The 12,161-nt window shown below is 43.8% G+C and overlaps 1 protein-coding gene across 1 annotated transcript; it reads right to left on the bottom strand.

The window, feature by feature from the left end:
- Positions 1-677: 677 nt before the first annotated feature.
- Positions 678-12,112, bottom strand: LOC119442606 (probable electron transfer flavoprotein subunit alpha, mitochondrial). The gene is given in 10 exon segments (XM_037707548.2): positions 678-915; positions 1,676-1,735; positions 1,737-1,828; positions 2,313-2,417; positions 2,632-2,742; positions 2,889-2,988; positions 3,766-3,848; positions 7,379-7,460; positions 11,405-11,557; positions 11,906-12,112. Coding segments are annotated over 10 exon segments (1,023 nt in total). The 5' UTR covers positions 11,948-12,112; the 3' UTR covers positions 678-720.
- Positions 12,113-12,161: the final 49 nt, after the last annotated feature.

The raw sequence follows: 12,161 nt of genomic DNA, 5'->3' as shown, positions 1-12,161 counted from the left end.
TTTAGCTTCCAAATTCACCCGCGCTTTCCTTGGCGTAATTTTCTGTTGGCCTCGTCCGCATGTTATGTCAAGGATGCTGTCGACTTAGGCTAAGTGCCACATAGAAGTGTACAACACCAAGCATGTCTTTCTTGCTGGTCTGTACCTTCCCTGGCCTTAGCAAGAAGAACTGTGAGGAATGTCTTGGGCACAGCAAATGTAACCACCACCTCCAGCCACAGAAATCACAAGAAACAACTGCTGGTTTTAGTCACACAACATTTACTTTCATAAAGCACATTTCATCAAACAACCATGTATATAAAGCTTTGTTTTGCACAAGCCAACTGCTGACATTTTTTTTTTCTTTGCTGCTCCATGTAGCGAGCATACATTGTAATTTGAACACGGATAAAAGTACTACAATGAAACATTGAATATCACACATCTATCTTGCAACATGCTCGCATATTTTGGCTGCAGAGTCTTACTGCATACCCAACTGTGCAGCGAGCGTCAGTTCCAATGACTGGCATGTTGTAAAGGAACAAGAAGGAGCTTAAATACTAAGGAAACAATCCCTGTTTTCATTACTTGCCCTGGTCCCTTTTTCAAATCTTGCACGATGTGGTGCCATGACCCACTGGTCCAGAACGAAGCTCCAACAGACTGGCCTTTCATAAGACCGAGCTCTCAACTCATATGTGGAAAATGTGTTTATTAGTTACAGTGTACCCATTATCACTTGGTGACATATTTGTCTATCTTGCTGAGCATCTCTGGAACAGCCTTGAAGAGATCTGCTACGAGGCCAAGGTCGGCCACTTGAAAGATTGGTGCTTCAGGGTCCTTGTTGATGGCTACAATGGTCTTGGAGTCTTTCATGCCAGCAAGGTGCTGAATGGCACCAGAGATGCCCACTGCCACATAGAGCTCCTGTAATCGCCAAAGCGGAAAACAGGGCGATGAATGCCATTGTTCAAGGAGAACTGGCCACATAGCGTAATGCAATAAGCTCTGCAAAAGCTGTATCAATCAAGAAAACATTGCTGCGTTAGTTATGCAGCTTAGTAAATGTATTTAAATATGTATGTGCATATCTGCTTGTATATTACTAGTAATACTTGCGTCGTATGCAGGGAATTTCATAATGCCTCTCATACACACAGCTTTGTCACAGTTCAGATATGCGTGACATTGAAATAAATAAAATAAGAATTTAAAAGAAAAACTGTGGTGGTGAAATTTATGTGAGCCTACTTACTGTGGCCGATTACTGACAAGGGCAAAATGACAAGAATGCAAGGACTGCATGTGTTATCGATGTCATACGCTAAGTATCTTCATGTATTTATGCAGCATAAGGTGAATCTGCCAATACTGATAATAATGAAATTCATCGTTGGCACAATGTGTAAATTAACACAGCAAAGAACAGGGTATGTACCAAAACAAAACAACATGACAATGCTTTTTACACCTGTGGTACAAGTTGTAGATTTAAGTGCTGAAGTGCAAAGTATCAAATATAATGACTGCTGTTCAATGCCCGTTTGCTGAGTACAAAACGAATCTTCCCAGTTGCAATGCGCACTGCATTAGGCAATGTCTTAATTCACTTCTAAACAACTTCTGCACTTAGCCACTTTATTGAGCGCATAACACAAGCCCGCACACGAATGCCAACTCGACTCACCGGAGCCACAATCTTTCCTGTCTGCCCAACCTGCAGGTCGTTGGGCACAAAGCCAGCGTCCGACAGCAGCTCGCGAGGCACCAACAGCTGCTCCAATTTTGTCAGCCAGATCGTAGAGCATCTTGAAGTTATCTCCACTCTTCATGCCTCGTCCTGGGTTGGAAAACAGTTGCAATGAAGCAGGGGGGCAGCCAGAGAAAGGGGGGGGGGGGGGGGATGGGCACGTGCCCACCCCCTCACAGAAAAAAATTCCTGGCTTCGCTACTGCAATGCTGTGAAAACTTGTAATTCACAGTATCAAGCAGATACACAGCAAGCTGGCGCTTATCTCTTGCACTCATTGCTAACCTCACTACATTATAAACTCTATAGCAGGATAAAGGTACCTCCAAATGCTCTCAGATTCCGTGGTGTACCAACCATACCCACTTTCTATCACTTTCTATGTACCTTTTAATATCTCAACTTCACCAGTCGAAAATCTTGTTGCAGCTCTGAAAATACCTAGTTTCCTTCCTTTGGCATCCATTCTGCTATTCTAACAGACCACAGGTTACGCTGCACTATATGTCGTACAGATTCAGTACTGCTAGAGTGTAACAGTAAAACTGTAAAATTAATGTGACAAAAGCATTACCTCCAGAGATGACCTTCTTGGCACTGGTCAGCTCTGGCCGTTCACTCTTGCTCAGTTCCTGGCCCTCGAACGTAGATTTGCTGGTATCGAAGTCAGCGGTTGGTGCTGCATGATGAAACCATCAAAGTGACTATCAAAACGACGATTTAGAAAAGGAATCCTCAATCGAAAAAAAGACTACCAAGTAGTCCAAGCTGTGAACTTAATCACATGAACCTATTAATATTCTAATGAAAGCGCGTCTCCTATGCCAACTACAGAAATAGGCTTTTTTTGAACTCTCAGCATTACTTTCTCATACAATTCAGCCCAAACTTACCATTTTCAGGTGAGACACCAGCGCCGCCATCGCCAACAGGGTCGAAACAGGTCCCTCGGACAAGTAGCACTTTCACTGGGTCCTTTGCCTTGATTGTTTGAATAGCATTACCTGTGGATAAATATATGGTTAGAATAAGCACTATAATTCAGTAGGGGGTGCTACATGATGCACATAGCACGAGCGGTTCTCCAGATATGAGGCCACTATACAGCAGCATCATACAGCAAACTTTCAATGAACACTGAAAACCTTGCCTGCATAGATGGAACGAACAAAGGTGTCAGGGGACTTGATGTCGAGCACGTCGGAAACGGGAGACACGTCTAGTTTCGAGGCTACCCTGGGCAGCAGACCCTGCAATCAAATTTGAGGATTGGCTACTTAGCGCAGCGACTATGCACCTTGAACCGTTTTCAGGGGTTAAAAGCAGACACCAAATCGCATGGCGAGAACAGCAGATGACTCTTCAAAAGCTCTTTGTGAGGGGGGGCGCGGAGAAATGTCACAGGGCTCCTTTCAGCTTTGGATTCACATTGACTTGCATACTGCAACACAAGACTGTTTCTTGACTCTGCGAGCTATATGTTGTTCTGCTGGTTACACTTCCAATTTTCATGTATGTAGCTTAGTATTTTAGTGTATATTAGTATTTTAGCGTATTTTAGTCCAGCGAAATTGTGCAGTATTTTCCATGCACTTTGACTGAACATAGTATTTGACATAACCTCACACAAGTGTGATGGCACTGCCATCAATATGGAGCATTATAGTGAGCGAGCAGACAATCACAGTCTATGAGAAAAAAATTGCAACTTCACTGCGATTTACAGTGTGTGGGAAGTTTATTAATATTGAATTTTCTACAGTAAGTACACAAACGAACATATTTTGGCCTCTCTTTCCTCTACCACACACAAAGAAGTGCGTCTTTAAAGCCATGGTCGTACGTGTTTAGCCATCTGACAAATCAAGGCAATGCCTGTACTGCCTGTAATTATGATGCCAGCTGAACTGCCACTGATGCAATGCACAGACACTAGTGCTGCAATTCAACCTCACATATAAGCATTAGAAACACTGAGCTCAGTACAGTCGTGATGCAATAAAGAAGAAGGAAAAGAAGGAACTTGCTTTTGAAAATGCAGTTGACGCACCGATCACGTGGGTAAAGTTGAACTGCTTGCACGTGGCCAGCACAACAGGTGCCAGACGTTCTGCACACAAGTAAAAACGATAGGTCTGTATAAATTGTATGCCAGACAACTGTGACTGCATTCTGGTGAGATGGAAACTTTCATTTTTCCAAGGATATTACAATACATCTGACAGTTTTCAAAGACAATCTGCACTCCCATTATAGCTAGACATTAATGATGCAAAAAAAAAAGTATGCTTCACATGCTGAAACGTAACCACTTCACTGAATCAAGAACCGCCATGTCAGTGTTCCAATAGTGAACCAGTGGTCTTTGCAATATGCATGAACATGGGCTGGTATTAAGTGCAAAAAAAGAAATGTGTATAATAACAGTAGTTTTGATGGAAAGCTCAAAATACATGGTTAACAGGGAAATAGATACAGTGTCTGCTTGGTCTCTTTGACCGTCACCTATTTTGCTCTACGAGTCTTTAATCATAGTGTCACGACTAAAGAAGACAACGAAGTGAGGGACACGAGCGCAAGCATCTCTCTCTCCGAAGAAGATAAAGTAGGCGCGGCCAATTATTGTTGGGCCTTGAATATAGAGCTTCTGTTTGTTGTCGCACCGTCATCCTGTGTGCTGTTCTTCACATCTTGCGACACAGGTGGAGGTGCTAGGTACTCCCTGATGAATAGCAATTAACACTTCATCAAACAAAGTTATTGCCTAGAAAAAAAATATATATGCGGATCCCACGCACTATGGAAATCAGTTTAACCAAAGCTTTCATTGGTGTTTCCGAAGAATGCTGCTCTTGTTTAGCAACCATTTGCAAGTACTGAGCACACAACCAAGCTGGACACATTTTCACTGAGAAACGCCTGGCTCAAAAAAAGCTTTGTGCTCGACCATGCGCACATAACACATGACAAAGAAGAATGACGATGGAATGACCGTGACAATGGTGGTATGATGACAACGGCATGATGACAACAAGGTGATGATGCTGGAGTGACGATGACGGGGCATGATGACAAACGGATGACAACGTTGAAATAACGACAACGGTATGATGTCAATGGGGTGGTGATGGTGGAATGATGACAGCATTAAAAAATATCACAGTTTCGCCCTAAGGGCGAAGCAATGAATGCGATAGCAACACAGCAATGTCATACGAAGTAAGGTGAGCGGCTTTGGTAGCAATATGAATTATAGTAAAGATGAGCTGATTAAGTAAGCAGGTGTGCTGCGGCGTAAGTAGACCGACATGAAGAGAGACTCGATGACCACGAGAAGGCGCGTGAGAAACGGTGGTGTTGATGAGAAGCGCTTACCGTGGGCAGCGCGTGCGAAGGGACACATCTGTAGTGCTGCACTGCCGATCTGGGCAGCATTGCATGTGTAGCGTGCGTTGGAAAATGTGGCCCGACTATTACTAACTGAATGAATAAGCGTGGTGTGAGCGCGCACAAACAAACATGAATAGATCACACTGAATGACTGCAGCCAACGACTGTCAAAACGCTGGCACCGAGCGCATACGCCGCGCAGCGGGCGAAGGTACGTGCGGTCTATCGCTTCAACGGAAACTGAGCGGCGAATGCACGGCGCATAAAGGTCAGAGCCATGTGGAGATAAGAGACACAGTGCGGGCGAGCGAACGACGAGCGCGGTTGTTGGCATAGTAGACGTGCGCCCCCCCCCGCTCCCTACGGCGCTGGCTTCCCGCTTCGTTGCTTGCGCGTGGGTGATTGAGTGCGTTCGCTCTCCGTGATAGCGCGTGTCCCCGCACGCTTCCGCTCGGGCATACGGCGCGCGCGAAGGTTTTATCTATAGGGAACCGGCGACGGCAGAAATCTGGTTGAAGTGTCCATATAATTGCTATCGCAATAAAAAAATATGGTGATGCTGGAATGATGACGCCATAACGATGAATTGACGATGGAGGCACGGTGACAATGGGATGACGACACTGGAGTTACTACAACAGAGTGACAACAATGGCATGATGATGATTGTACGACGATATGAAAACACAGTGATGGTGACAGAGTGGAGATGGTGGAGCAGTGACGACAACATGGCAACAAAGAAGTCATCACAATGGCATGAAGGCAATGAAATGACGACGATGGCATGTTGGTGTTGGAGCTCACGTCTCCTTACGTACATCACCTGCCACCTTGGGCCGCTCGGTTTTCACTACACTCGAACCTCGTTATAACAAAGTTGAATGGGGAGCCGAAATTGCTTCGTTATATGCATTACTTCGTTATATCCATTATTTTCATTTACTGCAATATATGGCCAGTGGGGTACACAACTGTAAACATGCAAATAAGAAGACAGCTTTGCAGCCCACGGAACCGCTACACGGTCACGCATGCGATGAAATTTGAATAAAACGCAAGAATCTTCGGCATGTGCAACGCGCGACTTAGCACCTGACATAACTGGCTTCTCTTCCATTGTGATGGTCTTTCCCGTCCACTTTCCACTTGGCTCGTCGCGGTCGAGCAGCACGTGGCACACAACATAGCGCTACGCTGTGTGATCAAGGAGACAAGCGAACTTCGTCGCGCCAGCTTGGCTCGGCCAGCTTGTAGCCTCCGAGCTTGTACTGATGCCATTCCGATCTCGGAGGCCCCGCCAAGCTGCCAGCACGCGTGGTCTGCCGCAAAAAGAGGTAGAAGTATGGGAGATGTGAATGTACCACCTGGACGCGATTCCTGAGATTGCCCTGTGGAGGTCTCTGAGGCCAGGCTCAGCTGCGGCTGCTTGCGTGGCACGCCGTAGAGAGATAGAAGTCAGTGCACCAATCTTTCGCACCGCCGAGTGTAGCTGCGCAGCATGGCGCGTGACCCCCGAGATTGTGCTGGGAAGTTCTCGGAGGCCACGCCCAGCTGCGCCTGCCTGCGCGGCGCACCGCGCAGAAATGGATGCACTAATATTTCGCCCCGCCGCGCATAGCTGCGCAGCGTGGTATGGCTCGCGCAACCAGGCACTCGCAAGAGAGCGGAGAAGTGCGACAGTGAGCTGCTGTTTGTGCGCACGTGCACAGCTACATGTGGCGGTTGGAAAGACCAGTGCTGCTCGAGGATTTATTCGACGCAGAGAACGCGGGAGTTTTGAACTGACACAGGAGAACAAGTGCCGAACACCACGGAAAGCGATGTACTCTGTGCTCAAGAGTTTGGTATTTTTTGGTTTCGGTGACGAATCTAGTTCGTTATATCCATTGGCAGGACAATTTCACTGCGTCCAAACGAGGTTTTAAATACATGAATCTATATAGGGATGTCAAGGGGAATTTCAGAATTTCATTTACTTTGTTATATCCATTATTTCATTATATTCTATCTCGTTATAACGAATATCCAGTGCTTGTTTGCACTATGTCCTATACCCGCCAATCGTCCAAAAACAGCCAGCAGCCAGCACCCGAAAAGTAGGTGAAAGAGGCAAAGAAAGCTTTACTTAAAAAAAAGAAAAAGATAGTATAGGAAGGGTGGGCAAGAAGAAAAAGGGGATGAGATTTCTATTTAACATTTAACCACTCGCTCTGGATGGCCAAGTGTCAAAAGAAACTTGCTGCTAACCTGGTAAAAGGCCTTCAAAGGCAGCGTTTTCGGCCAAGAGAAGTTTCTGAAGGCCTTCAGCTTTGCCAACTTGAGCTGCAACCTGCATTGTAGTGCAAGTCAAAGAGCAGAGAACAAGCTTCAATCTACTGAAGCCCATGGCAGGTCACATGTCATAGATGTCCAAGTCACCACAGCCTGCTCAAAAATTAAAACTGCCAAATGCAGTAGAGAAAATAATAGAACCACCACCAATTTTACTGTGAAAGCCCTGCACGGATGGCTTCAAGATAACTGCTTAACTGACTACAAAAAAAAAAAAAAAAACTGTCTGCTCTTTATCATTAGACACTCTATCTAACAAACACATGTGTGAGTCGTACAAAGTCGTCTTTTTGTGTGCCTGTGCTTCTACAATGTCAACATTCTTTTTGTACAATCCCCTGACCTATATATTAATCTTTTTTGATCTGTCTGCTAGTTACTCTATTGCTGGTCAAGATAGCAGCAATAAAGTGGGCCTACTGCTATACTTTGCAAAACATTTAACATCATACATTTAAAGAGACAGTAAAGAGAAAAATTATTTCAGCTGCATTAGTAAAATATGCTTTTACAGTGTCAAAAAAGACACTCTTACCATGAAAGGAGGCTTGGTAAGCAAGAAAAGGTACATACAGTACCTTTCACAAGGTACATATTAATGCACTTGAACGTATTCAGTTTATTGCAGCCAGATTTGTTCTGGGGAAGTATGATCGATATGAAAGTTTTAGAGACATGAAAAGAGACCTTAAGTGGCAATCTTTAAAGAGCGAAGACGTAATCTTCGACTTAAATTTCTTTATTCAATTTATAACAAGCAAACAAGAATCAATGCTTCAGATTATCTACGACCGGCGTATTATCAGTCCTCTCGTTTGGATCACAAATTTAAAGTTCGGCCATACACCCCCAGGACCGATCTGTTCAAAAATTCCTTCTTCCCCAAAACGATTTCTGAATGGAATTTGTTGCCACCAGATTTGGTTGGCCGCAAGACTGCGGATTTATTTTATGAATGTTTGTGCCCCCCGCAATAATGCCAAGAAAGGCGCTGCGGGTAATGTCTGAAATTTAAAAAAAAAAAAAAAAAAAAGATGCAAACCCGAAAGACAGGTGGTGACGTCACCTTGACGTTGCCGCACCAGATCAATGTGACATCATAAATTTTGACAGCATCTGCTGGGGCCCAGTTAATTATTTATCAGCAAACATGGACTAGTTTCTATTCTAAGAAAGCCAAAGAGTGCACCTTAGCAAGCTTTCAAGAACTTTTACTGGGCCACAGCCGCACAAATGCGAAAAATACACTTTGAAATCTGTGACATCACACTGACATACTGGCATAGGGTTCCAGCACGAAATTTTTAAATTCGAACTGTGACCTTCACTTTCTTTTCTAGTAATCAATCTAGTACCACAAAATTCATAGAGTTTTGAAAGAACGCTTTATCAGTTATAATTTACTTACAATTTCTCTTTAGTGTCATTTTAGCCAGACTTCTGTTAGCCACAGTTAACCACACTGTTGTTGAGCCACAATAGCATTACACCAATCTCTTGAGAATAAATATGTTGAAATTAGGGTACCTGAATATTTGAAATTATAGACATGAATCGGAGAGCCTTTCCAGTTCAAGTTGTATTTGATTCGATAAATAACTATTCAAAATTTATGAATATTTGTTTCTGCTGGAGTAAAAGGGATAACAAAAGTTATTGGAGCATCGACGTAGAAGTACTGATGGAAGTGGGTGGTGTTCTGATAATTTTGCTGCAGGAAAGCTTCAGTTGTTGCACATAACTACGAGGGGGTACCAAAAAAAAAAGTCAGACTAGCCTCACTGAGAATTGTATTGCTGTGTTCTCTTGCTAGGTGGGTGTAGGTAGACACTTCACGAGTCAGTGCCCAAGCCGACATCATCGCAAAACCTCTTACGGTTTTGTTGTGGCAGTTGTACCAACTGTTGTCGTGCTATTCTTGAAAAATTGCAACATCTGTTCATAATTGACAGCAAACTTTTTTGAGATTTGGATTCCTCCTTGAAAAAAATTACCAACGAAACCATAGATATGCTTCAAACGATTTTCATGATAGAAGCATCAAGCCATACTTGAGTTTATGAATGGATTGGGCGGTTCCAAGAGGAGAAATGTGCCGTTAAAGGCTATTATCATTTCGGCCGACCTTCAACTAGTCATACCTACGAGGTTGTAAAAAAGGTTCAATAAAGAAAATCAAGAGTCGTTGCTACACAACCGACAATATTTTAGAAGCTGCTTGCCCGAGTTTAAGCTTTTCTGGGTGAATTTTGAGTGTGAAATTAGGCATGAAACGCATTGTCATGGTGTATGTTCTATGCGTGCTCACAGAGGACAAAAATCAAAACAAAGAAACTTGTTTGATTTTATGTCAGGATTTAAAAATTGCATCATATGTGACTCGAAAGGGATTTCGTTTCATATCATTTTATTTCCTTAAGGACCCCACGTGGGTATATTACATAAGGGGTGGGGTCAGCGAAACATGAATGATAATGCCACATGTGTTTATATACAGAAAAGGTTGCTTAAATTTTCAGTGAATGATGATGCACAGCTGATGTCAACAATATGTTGGGATGGTGCACCCTATTTATTGGACCGTGCTATGTGCAATTCTTCCTCTATTTTTAAAGAAACTTCTATAAAAAATATTGATTTGCCACTGTGCATGAGGTGAAGATTTCTTCCTAGGGGCCACTCAACAGCATGAAGCACAAGGAGTTCCAGAGTTGCTTCAAACTGATGGAGAAAGCATTGGACAATATATTTAGTCTGTTGGAGAATATTTTGAAGGGAATAAAGTCATTTTTGTCCTAAATGAAACAAATTTTTTCTCTTTGAGAGATAGTCCGGCTTCTTTTTGGGTCTCTTTGCAGTTCCTGGGCAAACTTTTGCTAAATAATTTTTGCTCAATAATTCGTCACTCATAGGCAGCCTATAAAATTGTCTCAATTTAGGCTAAGCAACCTATTCGGCCAGCCTCACCATGTCTACATCCTTTTAAAAATGCAGGGTGCAGCAGCCTCCTTCAATGAACAAAATGCACTGCATGCAAACACTGACGTGCTGTTCCCTAGTTTCATTACTGAAATTAATTGAATTCTGGTGTTTTACTGGCCAAAACTATAATTTGATTATGAGGAACGCCGTAGTGGGGGACTCTGGAATAATCCTGACCACCTGGGGATTTTAATGTGCCCCCAGTGCACTCCTGGGGCACGCATGTATTTGCATTTCGTCCCCATCAAAATGCAGGTGCTGCAGCTGGGATTTGATCTCGCGATCTCGTGTTTATTGGTGCAACACCAAAGCTGCTAAGCTACCACGGCGGGTAGTTTCATTACTCTGATTGTCATGGTTTATTGGACAGCTGAAAGGAGTCCCGATTTTCTAGCTCCTCATTTGGCCCGGCATCTGGTTGTGAACAGTATTACATCCTTGTATCAAATGCAAATTAGCCTTTTTTTCCCTCCAAATTGACTCCACGGAAACTTTATTTTACATTGTCTAGAAATGAAAAAAATATATATGTATATTTTTTATTCTATTCAATATTTTAAGGTTGTCTTTCTTGAATGTCCACATTTGATTTGATTAGGAAATTTCACTATTCAAACACCCCTTGTTGGAATCTAGGGCTGTGCTTTGCAATAACCTAAACTTCGGTAACACAAGGCTTGTGCATTTGTTACAATAGAAACAGCCAGAAGACTAAGGAGGGATAATTTATGTTCATTAATCTCAATCAAAGTTTGATAGAACCTGCTCTGCAGATGTCTTGTCGGGGTCCTTCAACAAGTGCATTTGACCCTTAAAGTTGTTCTGACTCTCAACACAAGCAAATTATTGCAGAGATATCAACTTCTAAGCGTGTAAGTCAACAGTGAAGACATATACGTGCACCAGACACACCCTTGCCAATGACAGGGCACTAAGTCAACAGTGAACACACATACGTACACCTGACACATCCTTGCCAATGACAAGGCACGCGACCTCGCCACCGATCTTTTTCGCCGCGGCTATGGCATTCAATGTCGACGGCAGCATCTGGCCCCCGCTGTGGTCAGCGATGACGAGCGTGCTGTTGTGACGGCAGGCTGTAGAAAAGGCCTGCACAGTGCAGCGAGTTCACAAATGAACGCTAGCTGGCAGCTCAGAAAAGCAAGCGCATGCACGAACAATCTTACATATTCCGAGCGCTGACGAATCGCTGTCACTAAATGAGAAATCTGGAAAGCTGAAATCTGCTGTTTCGCTGAACGCCGTTTAGCACAAATTCATATTAAAATCGACACAACGTCAATGAGGCTCGGCAAAGATCATTAGCAAACGCTGACGCCAAACTAGTTTTCCTCACGTGCGTTTTTCCCCAGCGCTTATCTACGCGTACATTATCCCTCTCCTTGCGGTCAGTAGTCGACCTCCAATAAACCGAGATCGACGTTTCCGTGTGATTACCTGAAGGAGGCCACCTCTGTGGACGTGCCTGAGCGACAGCATCGTCCCCCTTGTCCAGTCTAGTGCGAACAGTTTGTTGTCACGTCCTGTGTGGGTTTTCTGTATGAAACTCTACGCCACCGCAGGATAGCAGCGTGCCAACAGGTCCATAGAATAAGGATCACTCTCTATAATCACGGTGGGCCTCTTTGCATCAGCGACAGCAAATCGACGATGACACTCAAAAGATTGACGTCCGCTAGGTGCGCTGCATTTC

This window comes from Dermacentor silvarum, chromosome 2 (genome assembly GCF_013339745.2).
Source record: "Dermacentor silvarum isolate Dsil-2018 chromosome 2, BIME_Dsil_1.4, whole genome shotgun sequence".
NCBI lineage: Eukaryota > Metazoa > Arthropoda > Arachnida > Ixodida > Ixodidae > Dermacentor > Dermacentor silvarum.
This window is presented reverse-complemented; position numbering and strand designations above follow the sequence as displayed.